At 37.9% G+C, this 25,957-nt stretch overlaps 1 protein-coding gene across 1 annotated transcript in view; it reads right to left on the bottom strand.

The window, feature by feature from the left end:
- The window catches only part of BRAF (B-Raf proto-oncogene, serine/threonine kinase), a 409,670-nt gene that overhangs the window by 216,786 nt on the left and 166,927 nt on the right, over window positions 1–25,957 (bottom strand). Inside the window, 2 exon segments of the mRNA XM_029616061.1 lie at window positions 21,658–21,678; window positions 21,681–21,774. Of these exon segments, the coding sequence (XP_029471921.1) occupies window positions 21,658–21,678; window positions 21,681–21,774 (115 nt within the window).

Raw genomic sequence — 25,957 nt, 5'->3', positions numbered from 1 at the left:
ATCATTCATGGATTGCACTCAGTCAATCCTGACAGCACCGGAAAAAAAGTACAAAAACAGACAGGGCAAGGAGAGGACACAAACTAAACTACAGGTGCTATATATATATATATATATATATATAAAAATTTTTATCTTTTTTTTTTAAAGAAAGAAATAGACTCTGCTAGACTGCACAGTGACTAAGGCCCGCCATGAGGGTGGCAGACAGGAAAAAGAGAAAGAAAAGAAAACTACCATAAGATAAAGGAAAGAAAGCAGCTGCAGCTCTAGAAAAAAAATCACTTACAAAGATTGTGAGGAAGAGAGCAAAGCTGAATACCATGACCACATGGCTCCGCAGAAAAAAAAGAGACTGAGGGACTCTGCCTAGGGGTAGGGTGATGACTACAGCTGCATATGCTCAGAAGGGCACGTTTGAAAGTTCTAGATTCTTTAAGGTCAAAGTTCCGTGCCAAGCTCCATCTGATAATGTCATCCATATGTGAGGTCTATGGAGAGCAGCTTGGAATCTATCTACCCCTTGGGTACTTGTGACCTGGATTGGCCACTGTTGGAAACAGGATACTGGGCTTGATGGACCCTTGGTCTGACGCAGTATGGCAAGTCTTATGTTCTTATAAGGAACTTTCTATTTAACCTTTATTTAACCAAATGGAACCCTATTAAACTTGTAATTTAACCAATGTTCTTTATTATGCTGACTTCCAATTATTATCTGTATTCTCATAACCTACTATGATGTACCATTCCTAGCTAGCTGGAACTATCGTATAACACTGCACTCAACGGTTCTATTTGTAACTCAATTTAGTGTTCCTATAGTACTAGCTTGTGTAATATACAGTGTTGTACCATACAGAACAGTTCTATTCTGTAACTTGCTTAGATTTCTCCAGCTGGAAAAGTATCATAAAGAGATGATGATGATGATAATGATGATGATAATTTTATATTTACAAGTAGGGTACTTTAATCCCCATGGCTTTTGTTTTGTCAACCATTTAAGGAAATGTGGTGTTAGCCAAATAAAAAAAAACAAAAACATTTCAGAATAAAATGGACTCATGCTTTTCCAATGAGGAGGCTGAGGAATCAAAAGAAGAAAAATGACGATACTAAGGAAAAAACCTTATGACAAAGATTTGAAGGGAAGTTTTTCAATATGGATATAACACATCTACCTTGATCTACAGAAAGGGAGACTCGCAGCAGGTGGGTACGCAGTACTGACCACACATGAGCAGAAAAACTTTCTAAGCCTTGCTAGCTCATGCAGTTATTCCATATTTGGCACAGTCATGTGATACCACTCACAGGCGTGCTTGATTCATCCTGCTTATCCATGGAGAAAACATTTATCTTTAGCAAATATAGAAAATACTGTAAGCCTGCAAATGAACAAATTTAATACAGTATAAAATAAGGGTTAAGTTATTCACTTGCAGGACACAGTTAACCACATATTCTAAAAAAGAAGATGTTTAATTATATGTGATAATAAATTTAGCTACATCAAGTACCACCACCCCAGAACTAAATCATCTAGTACAAACAAGGTATTTAGTAAATCAGACATAAAATGTAGTTCATGGTGGTAGAGAAGGGAGAGATACTTGCCTGGACAGCTGTAGCGGTTACCATCAGCGATTCCGGGGGGGGGGGGTTTGCTGGCCCCGACGGTGAGCAGTGAATCCAGCTGATTAATTATTGCCTGCTACGTCATCTGACAAGGACCAGCTGAGTGCCCATAAAGCCTGCTTATTTGCGGCGCGCAGCCGACGCCGGCACACTGCCTAAGCTGCGCGGCTTTGAAGTGCCTGATTAATTTTGAATAGATTTGAAATATCTTGAAACTTGGAATTTTTCTCCCGTATATCTCCACCAGCCCGGGTAGCACCCAAGTGATAGATCACAAGACAAGCAGAAGCAGCCGGTGATATGTGAGTAGTGCCTGGTGGCAGAATTTTTTCCTAAATGCCTCATTCTGTCAGAAAACGGAAGGCTAAAGAAAAAGAGGCCTTACCGGGAATACAAACTGTTTTGGGCCCAATGGACGCACACATACACCGAGGTACGGAAAAACCGGGGGAAATCTCGCTGAGTGTGGGAAAGGAGGAAGGTTTACCTGACCCCTCTCCAGAGTTATATACCACCCTATCCCCGGTAGCCCCCCAAATAACCCCACTGAGATGAGGCCTGAAATCCAATTGCCGGAACACCTTGAAGTGGGAAATTCCCGAATCCTAGGTGCTCAAGGGGGAGAACCATCACAGGCTATGACTAGTCTCCCTAATTTTCCATCAGGTATTGGGGGTGTTATAAGTAGCATTTCATCTGAGAAGAAAACTGGAGAGAAATATGAGCTTCCTCAGCTTATGAAAATAGAACTGTCTATACCAACAATTATTTCACTCAAATCCATCTGGGAGGCCATACAGGCATGAAATTTAAATATTTACAATCAGATAGCACCAGTTTATGCACATATGGGGAAAATGGAAACACGCATTGAAAATGTGGAAAAAGATATTGTAATTGATAAAGAATATATTTCTAAAATTAATACAGAACTGGGAAATACTGTAGTTTTACAAAATGCCTTAATGAAAGAAAATCATATATTTAATTCTAGGTTAGAAAATATGGAAAATGTTTTAAGGGGAGGAATCTCCGGTTTATTAATTTTCCTGAGTCAGTTTATATCTCCGAAAGAGATGTGGAAGAAATACATGATAGAAATATTAAAGACCCCAGATTAAACTTTACCAGTAACTTCTAGAATTTATTATATACCATCTAATAAGAGTAAGAACCATGTAAGTGGTAAAGAGAATACTATATCACCTATTGCAGATCCATTACAGTTAAACTTAACTGAAATATTAGAAACTTCTCAGAAAGATCAGGTTACCCCAGCCACATTGATGGTTACATTTCTGCTTGAAGCAGATAAAGAATGGATATTAAAAATGTTTTTCAGACATAGATTAGATAATTTTTTGGGTCTTAAGGTGAATGTTTTTCCAGATTTGTCAAAGGCCACAAAAAAGAAGGAAACAGTTTTTGTTGTTAAGAACTAGAGTGATGGAAATCGGTGCTATGTTTTTGATTAAATATCCTTCTAAGTGCATTATAAAATATCAAGGCATGTCATATGTTTTTTATCAACCTAATCAACTTATAGCTTTTTTAGTGGGGAAAAACATATTGCCAGGAAGTACCTCTCCTATAGAATGAATGTTAGGACCGCTAATGAGAAATAACGTACTTAGATATATTCAGCAAGCTTCCCTTTTCTTTAAAATATAAAATTGTAATGTACAATTTACAATTTTTTTTTCCTTAGGTTTCAGTCTTGTGATCTAATTATTGTGGACTTTGATTTGAGATCAAAAGGGTTATATATCAGTGTTGATGTTATATTTCTTGTTAAAATATTCATTATAATGTATCTCTATTTTTCAAACAAGAAGTGTTTTTTCTTGAAAATAATTGTTAAACTTGTAAATAAAAAATAAAATAAAATGTAGTTCATATGTAAGAATATTTTTAACAATTCCAAAGTTTATACCAATTTTTAATTATAATCATATTTACAAAAAACATGTCTAAATACATATAACTATGAAAAAATTATCATACAGCTTTTTGCAACACAATGTCAATTCAAGTAACAATAACCCTCCCCCATTAAAACAATAAAAGAGCACTCTCAAAACACCCACACATAAGTTATACAACTCAACAAACACTCAAACACTCTAAAAGGTCCAATATATCTAATATATTCTTTCTGAAGTGCACCAAGAAAGTAATTCCCTACCAAAACCAATGTAATCCTGAAGATATTATTTTATTTTTATTTATTTGTAGGCTTTTATATACCATTGTTTGGTACTAGCCTTCTCAACGGTTTACAGGTATAACAATAAAACATAAGGAATTTACAATTTGTAAACAGCAACATAATGGTTTACAGGGATAACAGTACAACATTGTAAATTTCCTATCGGTAGAAAACAACAAAAATTCAATGCTCTAGAAAATATTGAAATATCAGATTATAAATAAATAAATAGGTTAGGTGTGAAAATATAACAGAAAATAAGAGTAAAATAAATAATCTGCTCCCATAGTTAATTATGAGTATAGAGGATCCAATCCTCATAAATCATAAGAGTGCTAAGAACCTTAATATTAACTGCTATATGCATAATAGACATGAATAGTTAAAAAGGCTGAGGTGGAGAGTGTGTTAGTGTAGTTTATCCTATGCCGTCTCTATATGCTTCTTGGAACACCCATGTTTTGAGGAGTTTTCTAAAAAGCTTTACATTGCTCTGCAACCTTAGGTTTTCTGGTAATGTATTCCACAGACCCGGTCCTGCCAGTGAAATCGCTCTCACCCATACCATAGAAAGTCTGGCGGATGCGACTGAGGGGACTGATAACAAGGGCTTATTTGCTGATCTCATGTTACACTGTGGAGTATGTATTCGGATTAAAGCATTTAGCCATTCGACTTCATTACCATTTATTGTTTTGTGATGATGGAAAGTACTTTGAATTCGATCTGTTTGTCAATGGGTAACCAGTGAAGTGCTTTTAAGACAGGGGTATGTGTTCCATTTTTTTATGACCAGTTAGAATTCTAGTGGCCGCGTTCTGTAATATTTGAAGCGGTTGAGTAGTTGATTTGGGTAGGCCTAACAGCAGCGAATTGCAGTAATCAAAGCTCATGAAGATCAGGGATTGTAGTATGGTTCTAAAGTCAGGTTGATTTAGGAGTGGTTTCAGGCATTTGAGGATTAATAGTTTGTTGAAACCTTCTTTGATCTTCATGGATATGTGTTTTTTGAAGTTTAATTCTGGATCAATCCATATACCAAGATCTTTCATTTTATCACCCAGTTTAATGCTAGTATTGTCAATTTGCATAGTGTTATTAGGATTGTTTATTGAGATTTTTCTTTCATACAGTATGCACTCTGTCTTATCCATGTTAAGGCAGAGTCTCATTTGATTTAGGAGTTTTTTTATGTCATTGAGATATGTGGCTGAGAGTTTAAATGCTTTCTCTGATGTGTCTGTCACTGGTATGATTAGTTGGATGTAATTGGCATACATAAAGTAGGTAATGCTGAGACTAGAGAGTAGCTGACATAATGGGAGGAGATATATATTAAATAGTGTGGCAGATAAGGCTGAGCCTTTTGGGACTCCGGTTTCCAGTGATATTGACTCTGATTTGGAATTATTAATGTTTACCTGAAATGGTGTACCAGCTAGACCTATTTCAGTTAACCTGCATATTAGACTTTTATGGTCGACCATGTCAAAGGCATGGTCTAACCAGCAAGATGAGAAGGTAATGTTGGCCATTATCAAAACCTCTCATGATTGTGTCAGATAGGGCGAGAAGCAAGGTTTCTATCCGGAAGTGTTTCCGGAATCCATGTTGCGTTGGGTATAGGATATTATTCTGTTCTAAATGCTTATTCAGTTAAAGACTACTTTTTTGGTTAATTTAGCGAGGAAGGATAAATTTGAGATGGGTCGGTAATTATTAAGCTGTGCAGGATCTAGATTCTTTTTTTTCATAATGGGTTTCGATTATGGTCATTTTTAAACTGTCTGGTATTGCTCCTTCATCCAATGATTTATTTATGATCGTTGTGATAACTGGAGTAATAGTTTGTGATATTTCGAGTTCATGGTTAGAGGTTTAAGGATTTAATTAAGCTTTCAATTTCAATGGTCAAGACAGGTTCAAAGGTGGACCATGGAGTTACGTCTTTACTAATTTGTTTTACATTTTGTAGAGGGATTTTGTTTAAGTTCTCGGTTATTTTATTGATTTTATTTTTGAAGAATTTCTCCAGTCTTGGCTCAGATTTTTATTTGTGTAGGTGGTCACGGGGTTACTATCTGAAATTAATTTATTCACTATGTTGAATAGTGTTTTTGGATTGTTAGAGAAGTTTTGAATTGTTTGCTATAGTATTCTCGTTTGGTTTTGTTTATCATGTTTTTATAGTATGCTAAATAGGTGCGGTAGTTTGCTAATGTTAAGGGGCATTTCTTTTTGCGCCAGGCTTTTTCTTTTCCTCTTAAGATTATCTTGGTATCTCTCAGTTGTTTATTGTACCATAGATTGGAGTTTTTTCTCGTGTTATCAATCCGTTTAGTTTTTTCTGGGTTTATAGTGTTAGCGACTTCAGCTGTTATTTGAAGCCAGGATTGAGAGGCATTGGTGATATTTGAAAGGTCAATGTTCATTTTTTTCGAGTTCTTGCTGTAACAAATCTAATGGCAAAGGTGGCCTATATTTGAAACTGGAAATATTAGTATCTTATGACTTGTTTTTTGTGTCAAGTACTGTCTGACAGTGTAGAAGATAGTGATGGGACCTTGGAATTGGGGAACAAGATACAAAAGAGTTATTTATCATTAGTAAAGACTAAGTCTAGAGTGTGGCCTGCTTTATGAGTTGGGTCATTTACGAGTAGTGAGAAGCAGAGAGCAGATAAAACATCTATGAGGGTTTGGCATGTGTGGGATAAGGGGATCTCATCAGTATGAAGACTGAAGTCTCCGAAAATAATTGTGGGTTTTTTATGGTTGAGATTTGCTATAAAGAATTCAATTAAAGGTGAGATATTGTTTTCGAGTAATCTGGGAGGACAGTAAACTAGGCAGATCTGTAGCACAGATGAGTCGAACAAGGCTACTTCATATTGGTGTGGGAATGTATGTGGATTGCAAATCTTTTTTTGATTATTAACATTATTCCTCCTCCCTGTCATGCTACTCTGGGTATGGAAAAGATATCATATAAATTATTGGATATCTGATTCGTTATTACATGGTCAGTTTTTTTAAACCAGATTTTAGTAACTGCAATAAAGCCCGCTTTTTCATCCTGTAGAATGTCTGAAATTAGCATACATTTTTTTGTTAATGATTGGGCGTTGATTAGGAAAACTAGGAAGATCATGTTTTTCCAAGTGTCATTGATAGGTATATTTACCAAAGTTCAACGACTCTCTGGTCGGGGCTTGATAGTTGAGGAAGTCGTCTTTACCTGGTTAGGAGGCGACATGTTGTAGGACCCAGGCTGCTCTTGATTGTTGGTATGATTGTGTATGCTGGGTGAAGCTTAAAAGATGCGGCTCAAAGGGGCGCACGAAGGGACATGCCCCTTTGGTCGTGCTCCTTAGGCGCGCGATGCCAGGCAAGATATTACAAGAGACAAGATATTACAAACTATCTTGTCTCTCCTCATTTTGCTTTAAAGATGGAGGTGTATTTCAACAAATATTCAGCAAACTAGCTTCAAATGATAGCCATTAGGGCTTATATTGCTTTAGAGTTCTCCTAAGTTCAACTCCATTACAAATGCCATCAGACTTCAAATTCTATCCCAACATAGGCCCATGTTTTGCCTCATTAAAGAGATTGTTTCATAGGGACTAAACATAATATAGAAATGACATAAGAAAAAAAATAAACAATGAATCAAAAATTACCTAAACACATGTCCCCAGAATTTACCATTCAAATCAATATAGAGACATTTTTTTCACACAGTCCAGTCATATCTGATCATCAAAAAAAGACTAAAAGGAAACCAATAAACAATTAACCAACCATAAATCTAATTCCCTATTTTCCATGTCTTCTGCCAATACTAGACATTACCTCAGTTCCTAACACCTCATTTCAGCAAAGGTCATCCTTGTCACTTCAAAGCAAACATTACTTCAGAGCGTCGGCTTATGCAAATCCCTCCATCTGTATGTCTATTTAAACCATATAATCATCATTCAAATCAACCAATCAAGAGACTTCAAATCCTCAACAACAAACCCATCAAGATTCACCCTCCACATCTCAAGTAGAAACCACCAAGAATAGCTATCCTAATAAGAAAAAAATGCAAACCACCACTTGGCTCATATGCCCAATCGAGAAAAATAGCCAGGCAGAGAATATCTTTACAGGAAAACTCCTTTTGATTCAGGACTTTCAGTAGCAAAGAATCTAAATGATAGCTCCATTTCTGTTAATTCTCAAGTTCTCAGATTTACTGCTAATACCATTTTCAATACTTGCATTGTGCCAAAGAGCCTCCTTCTTTAGAATGTAAGATGTAATATGTATAGGCATCATATCAAGGCATGCTTGGAAGCTCTTTTTAATCAGCCCAGAGGTACCCTATAGAACTGGGACTACTTCTGTGTCTTTCTGCTTCTTTTCTTAGTCTTTGTATCTCCATATGATCCACAATAGTTGCATGGTATTGGCACTTCTAATAGCAATTCCATTTTTCATATTTCTGGTTTTCATGCATCAAGCTTTTTATCGGTTGGAATAGGAATGTCCCAGGTGGTCATAACTTCTCTACATAATCCAAGTGCTTTTCTGATACAGTGATAATATTTGCATAATTTCCAGCGGATCAGCCTTCTGTCATTTATTTATTTAAAATATTTTTATCCCACCTAGCTATAATTCTGGGTTACAATAAAAACATGTACATCATAAAAAACAATACAACATCAAGCCAATAAAAATGTAACACAAGTCAAGCATGCTGAAACATTTTGGGGTTTGACTATCAAAGTAAATTATAACCTAGTGCAATGAAAATTAACACCAGCATGATCCAGTGATATGTGTAACCATTTCCAGTTCTATTTTACAGAAACTGCACTTATCTGTTTTGCCTTGTTCTATGCTAGCTGCGAACCATCTTGGCTACAGTCCTAAACTTTCATCTTTAAATTTAAGTTCATTTCTCCTTAGCTATTGTTTATTTATTTATTAATTTTATTTAAGTGTTTATATACTGCTTTTAAAAATAGATTTTATCAAAACTGTTTACAAAGTATAAAAACTAACAAATTAAAATTAGATTTAAAAATACATAAAATTGATATATAGCTAGATAGATTACTAGCCTTAAACAAAATTCTTATTAAAAGAAAGATGCTGTTCCCTAGGTCTGTTTAAGAAAATAAACAGAGGGGAAGGGAAAGAGCAAGAAGTGGGGAGAAAAACAAGGTAGGGTGTAGGAAGAATTCTCTAGTAAGAGAGGGGGGAGAGAAGGGGGGAGTGAAATATGTCCGTATGATAATGGATCATCTGAAAGAAGTTTCATAAAGGTAGAGAGGAGGGGGTGGTGGAGGATTGAATAGTGGAGGTAGAATGATTTGATGAAATATTAAATGCAAGTTGAAAGAGATATGTTTCTAGAGATTTTTTGAAGTGAAGAGGATTTGATATTAAGCGAAGAGGATTAGGTAAAGAATTCCAGAGGGAGGATCCTGCTACGGAGAACGCTCTCATTCTGGTAATATCTAATCTAGTCTGTCAAGGTGATGGAATGTCTAGTAAGTTTTGTGTTAGTGATCTTAGATGTCGAGTGGGTTTGTAGATACAGAGTAGAGAACAGAGCCAGGTGGAAGAGGAATTGTGTATTAGACTATGAATAATAGAGAGTACTTTATATTTTTTGGGTGGACCCCTGGACACTGTGGCTGCTGACCACACCCACGGGAGGGAAGTCCCGTGAGGGGCCACAGGCTCAGCTTAGGACACACAACACGATAGATCTTTTATTAACAGTATTGAGGAGCCACCGGAGGTGGCAGTAGTGAACAGAGATGAAGCCTGGCTGGGCTTTTAGTCCCTCAGGCTCTGGAACAGTGATCCCACAATGGCTGTGCTGTAGTGAAGAGAAACTGAGATAGTGAGTACAATGAAGTATATGCAGGGTTCTGGAATAGAGCCTCATTGGTTGAGTACTCACACAGTGGTTTCTCTCAGTAGGAATCACAGGAGCTGGAATAGAGGCAGGCCCTCGAGGAGCGAGTACCTGGTTCCAGGGAACAGCTCTGAGAGAAGTAAATGGTAATTCACTGATGGTGTAGGCAGCGGTATCTTCCAGGCAGAAGTGAAGTCCAGGCAGCGAGTCCGGGAACATGGGCCCTCGAGGAGCGAGTACCAGTTCCAGACAGTGACCTGTAAGAGAAGAGAGAGGACCCCGAGGAGCGGGTACCCCAAATAGAGTAAGCCCAAAAATGGAGAGACAGAGTAGCTAGGTACGGAGAGCGAATCCCATCCGTAAGGAATCCCTTTGCTAACTCGATTAGCTAGCAGTAGCGTAGGCTTTTTGTTTCTGGGATGCGCGACGTCATCACAGGGGGACGCCCTTGAGGTTCGCACCAAATAAAGTATTTGAAGCAGGGCCTCGCGGCGCGCACGCCCTAAGGCAGCTGGACAGCATGGCGGGAGGCAGCACCCAAGCCGGACCGGGGACGCCGGAGAGGACGGCAGGCAGACGCCTCGGCAGCCAAACATCCGTCAACCGCAGGAAGAGTCGCCAGAGAGGTAAGGAGGGCAGAGCGGAGACATTGGGCAGCGACAGTCGTAACAGCTATTCCTGTGTCAAATTTTGATTCATGTGGAATTTCTTAAGTAAATTCTATTTCCCACTGCATTTGTTTTTGCAAATTATTTTTCTCTTGCTTTGCAAATATAGTAACATAGTAATGATGGCAGATAAAGACCAAATGGTCTATCTAGTCAGCCCAGCAATTTGCTTACAGTAGTAACTGCCACTTCGTGCAGATTACCCCTATACGTTCTATTAAGGGTAGTAATCGCCACTCCTTGCAGGGTATCCCATGTGATCTGTTAATTACAGTAACTGGTGCTCCATGCATTCTGTTAAAGATAGTAACTGCCGCTCCATGAAGGTTACTCCCATTCTGTTAAGGGTAGTAACTGCCACGCTGTGCAGATTACCCCCATGCAGAAATGTAATGCCATCCCTTTCTTTAATCCTTTAGGGATCTGCAGAGTTTGTCCCATGCCCTTTTAAATGTATTAACTTTTCTCATCTTCGCCACCTCATCTTGCATTTCAGACATCCACCACCCTCTTCATCAAGAAATATTTTCTGATACTGGTTCTGAGTCGTCCCCCCTAGAGTTTCATATCATGACCTCTAGTTCTGTTTCCTTTCCAGTGGAAAAGGTTTGAAGTGTGTACACTGTCACTACCTCTCAGTTATCTGAAGGTCTGTATCATATCTCCCCTGTACCTCCTCTCCTCCAGGATATATATATATATATATATATATATTTAGATCCTTCAACCTCTCCTTGTAGGTCCTTCTGAAACAGACCCCATACCATTTTGGTTGCCTTCCTCTGGACTGTTTCCATCCTGTCACTGTCTTTTTCAAATATGCCCCTTTTCCTGCTTCTCTCTATGCAGCCCAGCATCTTTCTGGCTTTAGCTACCACCTTGTTATATTGCTTTGCAAATTTGCTTCTTTCCCCTCATACACACTGGAAGATTCTTTTTTTTTTTTTAATCTTTATTTATCAAAGTTTTCAGTTTACAGATGAAAGAACATAACTTTTACAATAACATTTGCAATATCTATTAAACAGATCTTTCAGATTATAACCCTCCATCTTCACCAAGATATCTCACTAATACAAAATTAAAAAGAAAAAAAAATTCCAATATAGATAGAGATATAATATATATTTGTATAATCAAAAATATTACCTTATTAGGAAATTTTAGGATATTGTGAGACATAGAAATATTTTAGTTGTAAGGAGATATTCAAACAATACATGATAAGTTAGACATTAGCATATTTTAACAATTGGCATACTTTAAACTTATAGCCTAGTCATTTGAAAGCCTCGGTGATGAAGAAAGTGGTACTTGAGCCCAAAAAACTGTTGAAGTTGTTCTATTTGTGTAAATACATAAGTTTGGTTATCTTTTTTAATTTCACAACTGCATGGATAACGAAGAAAAGAAAAGACATTCCTAGAGATATAACTCTTGGCCTTATTGCCAGGAATTCCTTTCTTCTAATTCTAGTTACAGGGACCAAATCTGGGTATATTTTTATAGATTGAGCATAAAATTGTAATGGAAATTTTTGAAAATATCTATGCATTAGCTTATTTACATCCTGCCCTGAGATAAATGAAACTATTAATGTGTTCATATCCAGGACATCCATGCTTGAACTTTCCAAAAAAATTGTTAAATTTGTGGGAATCAAACCTTGTGATTCAGAAGACTTTTTTATTAAGGGGTAACATACATTAACCGATGGAATATCTTCATCTGTCTTTCATCTTTTGTATTTATACTGTATTCACACTATATTTATCTCTTTTATATTTATTTTCTATATAATATTTATTACTATATTACTATGTTTAATTGGTTATATATTCTATTTGTTCCATCATCATTGTTATTGTTCTATTGTTATTTGTTTTATTGTTCTATGTAAAGCCCCTACTCTTTTTGGGCATTTAAAAGTTATATGTAAACCGGATTGATTTGTAGTCCCTACAAGAACTTCGGTCTATAAAAATTAAAAATAAAATAAATAAATAAATAAATCTGAAAACATTAAGACTTCTTTAAGAAACCTCTTTAGGGTAATGAACGGTATTTCAGCTACCACTTTAGGAATATTTAAAATTCTTACATTAAGGCGTCTTATTCGATTCTCCATTATTTCAAGACGCTTTGAACAAGCTAACTGATCTTTGACAATTAATGCATTTAACTTCTGGCAAGATTTAATACATTTCTCATTTTCCCCTACTCTTAAAAAAGTATCATTTGACTGTTGTCGTACCTCATCTATCTTAGTCTGAAAATTCAAAGAAACCTGATCTACTTTATTTTCCAGCCTGTTAATGGCTAAACTCAGTCCAGATACTACGTCCCAGATTGTTTCAAGTGTGCCCATCTCCGACCTTACAATAGCTTGTGATAGTTGGTTTATCTGTTCAAAGGTTGGGGAATGCTGCTCCCCTCTTTCAGATGTTTCCTCAGCAACTGTGGGTCCACTCACCACTTCTGAAGCATTCCCTACTTCTGGCGTAATCACAGGAGAAGCTCCCACTAATCCAGACCCACCTACCAGTTGGAGTGTCTGGACTACTTCTACACTGGAATTACGTTGAGCAGGAGGTGGTCGGTGATTAGGGCTTAAGGATGCTTCATCTAAGGTGGTCTCCCGTTCTCCTTCCCGGGATCCACCAACAGACTCCCCAGCAGCCTCCTTTTCCAATTGCTTTAAGAAATGATCAATTTCTAGTTGAGTTAAGGAGGATAAGAGTTCTGTGGGAAAACCCCTAATTTTCTCCTTCCTTTTAGTTGGCATAATGTTCAAAAGAAGAAAATAAATATTTACCAGATCGACGTTCCTAAATTCTATGCCGATTGTGTCTCACTTCCAAAGTAGATTATATTCCAATTCAGAAAACAGCCCAAGTTAGGGCGAAAAAGCGAATAATTCCAGGCAAACCCGAGGAAAGCCCCGCATGCAGCTTTGGTGGCACGCCGGTGGCTGCGGCGCACTGCAGGAGTGCAGAATTTAAACTCCTTTGGCCCCTCCCTCCGACAAACAGCGTCGGGTGCATGGCTCCTCAGGTCCCAGCAGGTAAGACAGAAACCTTGGTTCCAATAACGCAGTCAGGAAAATCACTATATTCTCCTCCGGTTCTCCTGGGGTTACTGGCAGGAGTGCAGATTTTAAACTCCTTTTGCCCCTCTCTCCGACAAACAGCGTCGGGTGCAAGGCTCCTCAGGTCCCGGCAGGTAAGACAGAAACCTTGGTTCCAATAACGCAGTCAGGAAATCACTATATTCTCCTCCGGTTCTCCTACACTGGAAGACTCTTATTCATTCCTTCTGCTCTTTTAAAACAATTTATTTTGGATGTTCACTTTTATTCTTCAGCACATTTTGAGTATTTGGATCTGTTGTTCCTGTCTGACATGCTTGAAGGCCTTTAATAACAGCTCTATATATGTAATCTATTCTATAAGACCCATATGACCTTCAATTCTTGGAAGATACAATCTCAACATGCACCAATTCTTATTGTTTATTTGATGGGCATGGAGTGTTTTCTTGATCTTATATCCAACTCTTGAGATCATTCTTGAGCCAGTCTACAATTTCAAAATTATAGGACAGTACAGGGATTACAAATTGATTAAAACGTATATCTTATTCTATGCTGTTAAAGCAATTTTCAATATCAATTTCAGTCTTCTATAGTATTCTTTGCCGATCTTTGCTGATCTTTTCCCTCAGTAAATTATGCTGGATTGTTGCATGTTTTTTCTACTCTGAGATTTATATACACACACACACCCCCCTTAGGCTCAAGTTCTTTTATGTTACATTCTTTGGACCAAATTGATTTCAATTTTGCTTGATTTGCCTTTAAAAGCAGCTGTCTTAGCACATTTGTTCAGACTGAATGTTATCCTGACATTCATCTGAGAAGCTCGTCATTATTCAAAGTTGTTCTGTTAAATGACATTCACACGAGCTTCAAATCATCTACAACTGGGTATGATGTTATCTGTAGATCATTAGTGTCTCTATAATTAAGGCTAATGTCACAGCCCAAAGAATTAATAAGGGTACTCAATGGATTCAATTCCAGACAAAACAGAAGTGGTGGCAGATAATTGTCCTGAAATATTCCCCTCTGTATCCTGATGTTAGGAATGACATATTGTCCATTATCATAATTAACTTAGACTGTATTCTGGTATATTTTCATGGTAAACGTATACTCAGTCAATCCAAGGTTCACTCTGTATATTTTAAGGTAATTTATTATCCAAGAGTATGTAATGCTAAGCTTTTTTTTTTTTTTTTTTATAGTCAATGCATTCTATACTTGGATTTCAACCTTTCTTACAGCTGGTCAGTAGAATCTATATGGGTAGAAATCCCATATGTGTTGGGTAAGAGTATAGTGATAGGAGTATACTACCGTCTACCTGGACAAAATGGTCAGACAGATGATGAAATGCTAAGAGAAATCAGGAAAGCAAACCAATTTGGCAGTGCAATAATAATGGGAGATTTCAATTACCTAGTAACAAAAAATGTGGAGATCGCAATATTATAAATATTAGCCTAAGAAGGTGTCAGCAAGCCTGACGTTATATGTCTTTATAACAGACACTAACCGGACTACTCAATCATCCACCTTCATCATTTTTTAATTCTTTAATTCTGCAAAAATTATTTCAATTACCCCAATATTGACTGGGTAAATGTAACATTAGGACTTGCTAGAGATATAAAGTTCCTGGATGTAATAAATGATTGTTTCATGGAGCAATTGGTTCAGGAACCAACAAGAGAGGGAGCTATTTTAGATTTAATTCTTAGTGGAACACCGGATTTGGTGAGAGAGGTAACGGTGGTGGGGCCACTTGGCAAAAGTGATCATAACATGATCAAATTTAAACTAATAACTGGAAGGGGACAATAAGTAAATCTGCAGCTCTAACACTAAACTTTCAAAAGGGAAACTTTGATAAAATGAGGAAAATAGTCAGAAAAAAACTGAAAGGTGCAGCTACAAAGGTTAAAAGTGTTCAACAGGCTTGGACATTGTTTAAAAATACAATCCCAGAGGCACAGTCCATATGTATTCCACGCATTAAGAAAGGTGGAAGGAAGGCAAAACGATTACCGTCATGGTTAAAAGGTTAGGTGAAAGAGGCTATTTTAGCCAAAAAATCATCCTTCAAAAAATAGAAGGATCCATCTGAAGAAAATAGGATAAAACATAAGCATTGTCAAGTTAAGTGTAAAACATTGATAAAACAGGCGAAGAGAGAATTTGAAATGAAGTTGGCCATAGAGGCAAAAACTCATAATAAAAACTTTTTTAAATATATCCAAAGCAAGAAACCTGTGAGGGAGTCGGTTGGACCATTAGATGACCAAGGGGTTAAAGGGGCTCTTAGGGAAGATACAGCCATTGCAGAAAGACTAAATGAATTCTTTGCTTCCGTGTTTACTAATGAGGGTGTTGGGGAGATACCAGTTCTGGAGATGGTTTTCAGGGGTGATGAGTCAGACGAACTGAATGAAATCACTGTCAACCTGGAAGATGTAGTAGGCCAGATTGACAAACTAAAGAGTAGCAAGTCACCTGGACCGGATGGTATGCATCCTAGGGTACTAAAGGAACTAAAAAATGAAATTTCTGACATATTAGTTAAAATTTGTAACCTATCATTAAAATCATCCATTGTACCTGAAGACTGGAGGGTGGCTAATGTAACCCCAATATTTAAAAAAGGCTCCAGGGGCGATCCGGGTAACTATAGACCAGTGAGCCTAACTTCAGTGCCGGGAAAAATAGTGGAAACTATCCTCAAGATCAAAATTGTAGAGCATAGAGAAAGACATGATTTAATGGAATACAGTCAACACGGATTTACCCAAGGGAAGTCTTGCCTAATAAACCTGCTTCATTTTTTGAAGGGGTTAATAAACATGTGGATAAAGGTGAACCGGTAGATGTAGTGTATTTGGATTTTCAGAAGCCATGAGAGGCTTCTACGAAAACTAAAAAGTCATGGGATAGGAGGCAATGTCCTTTCGTGGATTACAAACTGGTTAAAAGACAGGAAACAGAGAGTAGGATTAAATGGTCAATTTTCTCAGTGGAAAAGGGTAAACAGTGGAGTGCCTCAGGGATCTGTACTTGGACCGGTGCTTTTCAATATATATATAAATGATCTGGAAAGGAATACGACGAGTGACGTTATCATATTTGCAGATGATACAAAATTATTCAGAGTAGTTAAATCACAAGCAGACTGTGATACATTACAGGAGGACCTTGCAAGACTGGAAGATTGGGCATCCAAATGGCAGATGAAATTTAATGTGGACAAGTGCAAGGTGTTGCATATAGGGAAAAATAACCCTTGCTGTAGTTACACGATGTTAGGTTCCATATTAGGAGCTACCACCCAAGAAAGAGATCTAGGCGTCATAGTAGATAATACATTGAAATCGTCGGCTCAGTGTGCTGCAGCAGTCAAAAAAGCAAATAGAATGTTAGGAATTATTAGGAAGGGAATGGTTAATAAAACGGAAAATGTCATAATGCCTCTATATCACTCCATGGTGAGACCACACCTTGAATACTGTGTACAATTCTGGTCGCCGTATCTCAAAAAAGATATAGTTGCAATGGAGAAGGTACAGAGAAGGGCAACCAAAATGATAAAGGGGATGGAACAGCTCCCCTATGAGGAAAGGCTGAAGAGGTTAGGGCTTTTCAGCTTGGAGAAGAGACGGCTGAGGGGGGATATAATAGAGGTCTTTAAGATCATGAGAGGTCTTGAACGAGTAGATGTGACTCGGTTATTTACACTTTCGAATAATAGAAGGACTAGGGGGCATTCCATGAAGTTAGCAAGTAGCACATTTAAGACTAATCGGAGAAAATTCTTTTTCACTCAACGCACAATAAAGCTCTGGAATTTGTTGCCAGAGGATGTGGTTAATGCAGTTAGTGTAGTGGGGTTCAAAAAAGGTTTGGATAAGTTCTTGGAAGAGAAGTCCATTAACGGCTATTAATCAAGTTTACTTAGGGAATAGCCACTGCTATTAATTGCATTAGTAGCATGGGATCTTCTTGGTGTTTGGGTAATTGCAGGGTTCTTGTGGCCTGGTTTGGCCTCTATTGGAAACAGGATGCTGGGCTTGATGGACCCTTGGTCTGTCCCAGCATGGCAATTTCTTATGTTCTTATGGTCATAATGGCTTTATTGAGCATCAACTGGTCTTTAGTTCCATATGCTCTTCTTTTGTTGCCCTTCTGTTCATGATGTTATTAATGTCTATGTGACTGCATATTTTATCTGCATCTATTGCTGTAAACTGCTTGCAGATGGGCATGTTATTGGTTGATAACTTTGGCAGAAGTTATTTGGGACTCCCTTTGGAAGGAGAAGTATTCTTCCTATTATTATCCATTGTGGTGTTAGTTCTGGAAATCTGATCAATTAATTTTGCAGTTTGCCAGGTCATGATGGAGAGATTTTAAATATTTTAGCCAAAAGTTGCATACTCCATCAGGGTCAGGGCTCTTCCAATTTTGGGTTCTTTTTAACCAGGTTTCTAGCTCTTTTGTTGTTACTTCAAGCCATTTTATAGTTTTGATGTTTCCCTTTCCCTATTCTCTTGTATGCTTGGTAGCCATTCTGTTCCCCTATTATACTCTATGAAATCCTCATAAAAATGTCTCCAAAACCACCTGTTTCAGCTTTGGTTTGTAGTGTTTTAACAGTACTAAGGTGTTTTTCCCATTTCCTGGTGAACTGCTTTGGGTTCTGCCTGAATGTTTTATTTTGATGTTTTTCATTTTTCTTCATATCTCTGAAGTTTTTGTGCTTCTGCAAAAACGGGGCTAAAATATCTGTGTCTTATATTCCAATCATACACTAAGAACATTCTGCAGATGAAGATGGCTCACACATATCATGTGCTGCCACTTTGTGGGTGTCTCAGGAGTCCTGCCAAGGATTTTGTGACCTGGCAGAATGACCTGCTCCTTACTGAAGTGTGACTCTCCCCCTGCACCAGTAATGGTTCTAGCCTCGCCACTGCATCTTGTCACTCTAGCAGCAGTAGACTCTGGAGACTGCAGCCCCTGCTACAACAATGGAATATTGGTTGTTGAGGCAGGTTCCCCACTCCTCTCATAGCTATACCAGAAGCAGAATGCCCACTCCAGGAGGTACTCCATAGGTTAAATCCCATTACTACCTCCACTAGCAAGTGACTAACATAATGTCACACTTATAAAACCTTCACAACTATGGTGCATTTTTATAGTTCAGTAAATATGATATATATCAGGAGAGACTAGTAAGACTACAGACATTCACTGGAAAAGGCAAATTAAGGGGTCTTATTATAATATCAAATAAGTATTTAGGAGGTCCAAAGATAGATTCATATTAAGAAAACATTCATGAGAGATGAAAAAGTTTATGCCAAAGGGAAGATAAAATTGATAAAGGGTAAATCTACTATGATATTAAAATAAACATAGTAACATAGTAAATGACACCAGATAAAGACCATAGAGGTCCATCCAGTCTGCCAAATAGCGACTGTGTCCGCATCTATGCAAAGTAGATCAAATTCCCAAAAGGAACCCAATTTCTACTGTGTGTCCTTTTAGGGTTGCAATTACCACTCCTTGCAGGTTATCTTGTGCCCTCCAGGAAGCACAATGCAGACACACCACTGCTGCTCTGGGCAGTAAATGTCACTCAGTGAAGGTTGCCTAATGCCTCATTACCATTCTCTTGCAACTAGGGATCCTGTGTGTTTATCCCATGCTTTTTTTTATGTCTGTTATTGTTTTTGTTTTCTCCTCCTCCTTTAGGAGGGCATTCCAGGCATCTATCACCCTTCTCCATGAAAAAAATACTTCCTGACTTTATTCCTGAAGCTAACCCTTTACAGCTTCATATTGTGACTCCCAGTTCTACAGTTTCCTTTCCATTGAAAAAGCTTTGCTTCTTGTACATTAAAATCTTTCAGGTATTTAAATGTGCATAAACATTTCAGGGTATGCCTTAGTGTGTATACCCTCCACATCTTGCCTCTCTTCTAGGGTATACACATTAAGGTCCTTCAGTCTCAGCTTATAATACTTTTTGTACAAACTCTGAACTATCTCTAGCCTCTCTATATCCTTTCTGAGATACACCCTCTAAAACTCAATACAGTACTCCAGGTGAGGCCTCACCAATGACTTGTAGAGAGGCATTATTACCTTTCTTTTTCTACTTGTTATGCCTCTCCCTATGGATTTAAGAATGTCTGTGGCTCTGGCCACCGCTTTATCATATCGTTCTCCTTGTCAGTGCATATCAGCTCTAAACCACTTATTATATACAGCTCCCGTTGATTTCTGAACCCAAGTGCATGACTCGGCATTTTTTGGCATTGAATCTTAACTTATTACAAAAAACACGCTGCAAAGTAATTTCAACAAATTAAAGAATACAGAGAATGTCTCTAACTAATATTGTATCGGGACCATCATGCCACCCCACGTATACTGGAACAAATTCTTTTGTTTTCCAGTCTTTTCACCATAAAGGTACACTTTAATCATCAGTCCAAAGAACAAGAAACTTTAGTTTTTTAGCTTTTTTAAATGCTTAATAAAAAGAGATACTTCCCCATTCAGCAAAGCCCGACATGATATCACGTTTCACCACAGCTGCCCCAGGGGCTGCCAATTAATTCTTGTATAGCGGGAAGAATACGTATCTCAAAAATGTGCTTTTCAATCCTAATTCATGATAGAATGATAAAGTTTCTCATTCTTTAGACTGATGATTAAAGTGTACCTTTAGCGATGAAAAGACCGGAAAACAAAAGAATTTGTTCCAGTATCTGTGGGGTGGTATGATGGTCCGGATACAATATTACTTAGAGACATTCTCTGTATTCTTTAATTTGTTGAAATTACTTTGCAGCTTGCTTTTTGTAATAAGTTTATTTCATTTGCATAAGGCACTTGACTTTTTGGATTAAATCTTAACTGCCAAGTATTAGACCACTCCTCAAGCTTTCATAGATCACTTTCCATTCTATCTATTCCTTCAGGGATGTCTATTCTATTGCAGATCTTAGTGTCGTCTATAAAAAGGCAAACTTTTCCCTCTAACTCCTCCACAATATCGCAGACAAAGATGCTGAAAAGAACTGGCACTAGGACTGTTCCCTAAGGCACTCTCCTAATCATCTTTCTCTTCTCACCTTTCTCTACCATTATCCTCTGTCTATTACTCAACCAGTTTCTAAACCAGGCCACTACCTTGGGACCCAGCCCAATGCTGCTCAATTTATTCATGAACCTCCTGTGCAGAACAGTATCAAAAGCTTTGCTGAAATGGGAAGTAAACCACATTCAGTGCACATCCTTGATCGAATTCTGGAGTCACTCAATCAAAGAAATCAATGAGAATCATTTTGGCAGGATCTGCCTGTGGAAAAACCATGCTGCCTCAGATCCTGCAAATCCACTGGATTGTAGAAAGCCAAACTATCCTTTCCTTCAAAAGAATCTCCATCAATTTTCCCACCATGTTTTTAAATCTGGGCATTATGTCACTGAAATCATCTACAATCATATCTAAATAAGGCATAACATTTTTAAGTGTAAACTAGATGTATGACTAATAAAAAAAAATATATATCAATAAATGTAGAGACATAGAGGGGTACATATTCAGTCACTGTCCAACTAGCAAAGTTAGCCAAATAAAATGATCTGGCTGACTTTGGAGGCATATTCAATAGTACAGCCACACTATTAAATGAAAATGTTTTTCCTGCCCATTAATCAATTTACAGAAGAGAAATGTTCATAAAGACAGAATTCTGAACCAGTAAACTGAGCAGATCTCTGAGGATGTTAGTCTAAGACGAAGGCCCCTATCAACTCTGACATCCTCTTTTCTATCTGTTGAGCTTAATGTAAGCAGAATTCTATGTTGAGTTTTAGGTTTTGTCTAATTTTTTTATGAGTGTTTCTATTTGTTACCTGCCTAGAATAGTAGATAAGTGGGCTTTAAATGTATTAAATAAATATATCTGATCCGAAGTTACAGTATCTAGCAAGGGACACACAAGCAACTCAAAGATAACTCTTTTAAAATCAATATGATTTTTATGTGACTACAAACACTTTTTTACAAACCCTGATTACACCTTGGGCAATGTTCCACATACCATGCCACTTTCCCTTGTAACAGTTCCAAAGGATCCAGAACCTATTCTCTGCCCAACTGTGATCTGGCCATCTGGTATCTCCCAATCATCACTTGAGTCACGCCGCCCAAGGGTTTTCTGAAACAGAATGTGAAAGATCAACTGAACATAAACAGGTACTGCTTTTATTTTCTTAGCAGATTTACATTTTTTGTGCAGTTTTATTTTGTAGTGCTTAATACTGTGTTTCAAATTATAATTTACAAATTACACTTATAACATAGAAACACAGAACATGGTATCAGATAAAAACCATACAGTTTATTCAATTTTCCCATCTCCTTAGGGTTGCCAACTATCCGGATTTTTTCTGGACTCTAGATTTTTTTGTTTCATGTTCGGAAACCATAGGGAGGGCACAAATGTCCAGAAATAGTCTGGATTTTAGCCCTCTAAGATTTCTGTTGGCTGCTGGTGTTTGCTATAGGGTCTCCCCGCGCCCCCCTGCCGGTAGGAGGGAGAGGTGGTAAAGGTGCTGCCCCTCTTTCCTGGCTGTAGAGAGAGCTTTATGTCACAGCTAGGGTGGGGGAGGGGATGGCAGAGCTGTTCATTCCCACCTCCCTCTGCTCTTGTGGCTTCTCCTTGCTGCATTTGCTGAGTGCTCTGGTCTGGCTAGCAGGAGGGACAGTTGTACTCTGTGGGCTGGGATCAGCCTTCCCTGCACTCACTTGTCCATGAATTTCCGTAATGGATTATGGGAGTGAGGAAGCACCATGAAGCCATCACTAGCCTGGGAGTGCATAGCCCTGGCTCGTGTGACTAGTGACTGCGAGGTCGGCGGCAAGGGGCAGGCACGGCCATGCCTGGTAGCTGGGAGGAAGAGAGGCAATAGCTATGTGGGAAGCCCGAGAGCTAGGCCTTTTGCTGAAAGGCTCAACTCTTCCCCTACCTTTTGTTGTGCGTTCTCGGGACAGGAGTGGGCAATGACCTGGCCACGGTGGTACCTCCTCCCACTTTTGTTTTATTGTTTAAGGGATACTCTGCCACTCTTATCATGTCCCGCAAAACTTTTCTCAGGGGGGTCTGGTTGAGCATCTTCCTTCTGTGGTCCTCCATGGGCCTGGCTAAACTTTGTTTTGGTTTTACTCATGTATACTTTTCTGTTTTTAATGCTAAACTGAATTATTGCTTGCCAAGTTGCTTTTGTATAATAAACCCCTCTACACTCTCTCTCTCTCTCTACTCCTCTCCCCTCTCCCTCCAAGGCCAGAAATGGCTGAAATGCAATTTGCAATATTTATCACAAATTGCATTATGGCTGTTTCAGGAATATCGCACAGCTTAACGCCAGGAAAAAAGGTGTAGTTATTTCCGGCGTTAAAACCATGCAATAGCTTAATGCATGCTATTGTACGGTGCGATATTGCCCCTCATTTTAATTAATCCTGCCCAAACCCCTCCCCAATCCCACCCCTTCTAAAAATTTGCATTCGTGCCGTGCGATAATACGATTATCACATGCGTTATAGCATTAACGCCTTATCGTATTTTTTTTTTGTATTGAAAGTTTTATTGAATGCACAAAATGACAACAGTGTGAGTGAACGCCTTATCGTATTTTGATGAATCACCCTATTAGCTGGATAACTGTCCATATTCAGACTTATCTGGCTAATCCCTAGAGTCATCAAAATGCTATAGATATAGCAGAAATAGCGCCTGCAATATACAAATGGGCATTGTTAGGCTAATTTCCTATCTTCTGCATTGCATAGGCAATTTCTGTAAAGTGCGATACAGTATCGCACATCATTTTATGCACCACACGTTAATTTATGTGTGGCATGCTATGTGGTTTATACCAGCTACCAGAGAGAGAGAAAGAGCGAGACAGCGAGTACTGTAACAGGGAGAAGAGGATTCTATAAATATCTAGCAATGTAGATGGGTACATTCAACTCAGGGCAGGTTTGGGGTAGTGGTGTTACATACAGTGTCAGAGGAATTAACTGCAAATTTGAAATCACTAAAGAATTTCTATCATTTGAATCAATGAAAGGTACAACAAGAGGAGTTGATTGTATGATGCAGTCTCTAGATTTCTTTCAAATTTGCAGTTAATTCCTCTGTCTATGTAACACTGTCTCCTCAAACCTGCACTGAGTAGAATGTACCCATCTACAGTGCTAGATATCTCTCTCTCTCTCGCTATATATATCAGCTACACGCTATATATATCAGCTACACGCAAAATGGTTTCATTTGATGGTTTCGTTTGAAAATAAAAGTTCCCCTGAAGAAGCCGTACAGGTGAAACAAGGCCTTGTTGGAATATGTGAGATATGTGATTACACCATCAAATGATACAATGGGAAACTGACAGGGACAAGCGAGCAACGTGGTTAGCCATCAAAACAACACAGTGGGAAATGAATAGATATTGGAAAATTATAGTTGGGGATAATAGTTTCTTTTTCAGTAATGTACTGTATTATTAATTAATAGATAAGTGGATGAATGCTACATGTACTGTAAATATTATTTTTATGTATTAACTGATGAAAATGAGTTATACATGAAAAATTATAGAAATTTAAGGTGTATTGTGCTAAAGTATAAAGGGTGATCAATTTAGTAACAGTATGAGATTAGTTATAGTTTAGGGTTGAGGAGTGGTTTTCAGATAAATGAGGTATTGTGTATTTTATATATTAAACTCATGTATGAGTACCATGGATTGTATGTAAATTAAATTTTTACAATATTTTCAATAAATATGAATTTTTAATTTAAAAATTGATGGTATCAAATATTACAAGACAACTTAGGTGCTTTTTTCCTCCCCCTTTTTAGGGGTTTTTTGTGGCTTATACTAAGCACTAGCTAGGTAGCCATTGCCGAATTTTTGGTATTACAGTGCTAGATATCTCTCTCTCTCTCTCTCTCTCTCTCTCATTTATATATATATAATCTTATCCCTATTACAGTGCTCTCTCTATTGCTCTCTCTCTCTTGCGATAATGATTGTGATCATGCAATTAAAACAGTTTCCCCTGATACTGCAAAAAAAAAAAAAAAAGTGTAATTATTTGACATTAAATCCCACATTACTGTGCATTACTCTACCGCATTCTGTGGTAGAAGACCCCAATTTGCATTAACGTCTCCCACTTGCATAACAAATTTAAAATTTGCATGCTAACTTGCGTTGTGATATTTATTGTATGCATTAGACCCATTTAACACACATTCGGGCCCTAACGCATTTTGATGAATGACCCAGTAAGTTAGCTAGACAAGTGGGACCTGCTACTGAGCAGGTCTAAAGTTAGCCAGATAAATGTATCCAACTAACTCTAAGTTATCTGGACACAGTGCACCACTGAATATCCCAATTAAATTTGCCAAATATATTTATCTAACTTTCTTAGCCAGACAATGTCTAAATATGGACTACCTTAGGTTTTTTTCAAGACAGCCCATAGCAACTCAGCTGTGCCTAGCTTACTTGGTACCTTAATGGTTTTTACATTGCCCATAGCATATAAAGTTACCCCTTCTTCAACACTGTCTATCCTGTCCTTTTTGAAAAATTATATCCCAGTGTGGTTACTTCCTAACACTGATCAGCATTAAATAATAATGCAGTGTCTATAACTACAATAATCTATTCTTCCACCATAATAGCTTTTAGATAAATAATTCTAAGTTGCACTATGAGCATCTGCAAACATGACTTTCCATGTTGTTCTATCACCCTCTCCAATTTCCTATATGTTCCTTCCTTTTCACTCTGTAACCTGACCCACTATTACTCCTACCCTCCACTGCATGGTGTCCATTATAGGAGGTAAATTTCAAATGAATTTTATGAGTTTTGAAAATCATCCAGGGGGTTGGTACAGGGGACAGTACATGTATAACTTGATTATGTGAGTACTTCTTTCCACACTAGCAATAAGCATTCTGGAGGGCCGGCTTGAGGTTAGGAAAGCATTTACGGACATACTTTCGATTTTTAAAAGTAGGCATATAAACGTACACCCAAGAAATTATACCTACTCGGGAGCAGGTGTAATTTCCCGCACACATGTTCCTGCATGCACCCAGGAATTTTCAAAGCGGATTCAGCTGTATAAATTTGCTGTGAAAATTCAGGCTAAGGTCATGGGTACAGACTTTAGCCCTACTCAGACCCTTTACCCTTTCTGTGCAGATGACTTTTAGCTTTGATTCTCTCAGGTTAGAATATACTGACCCTATCTGTCGATCCTGACAGTCAACCCAGAAATTGAACCTCTACCTGACCACCCTTTTTTCC

This window comes from Rhinatrema bivittatum, chromosome 9, assembly GCF_901001135.1.
Source record: "Rhinatrema bivittatum chromosome 9, aRhiBiv1.1, whole genome shotgun sequence".
NCBI classification, from domain to species: Eukaryota; Metazoa; Chordata; class Amphibia; order Gymnophiona; family Rhinatrematidae; genus Rhinatrema; species Rhinatrema bivittatum.
This window is presented reverse-complemented; position numbering and strand designations above follow the sequence as displayed.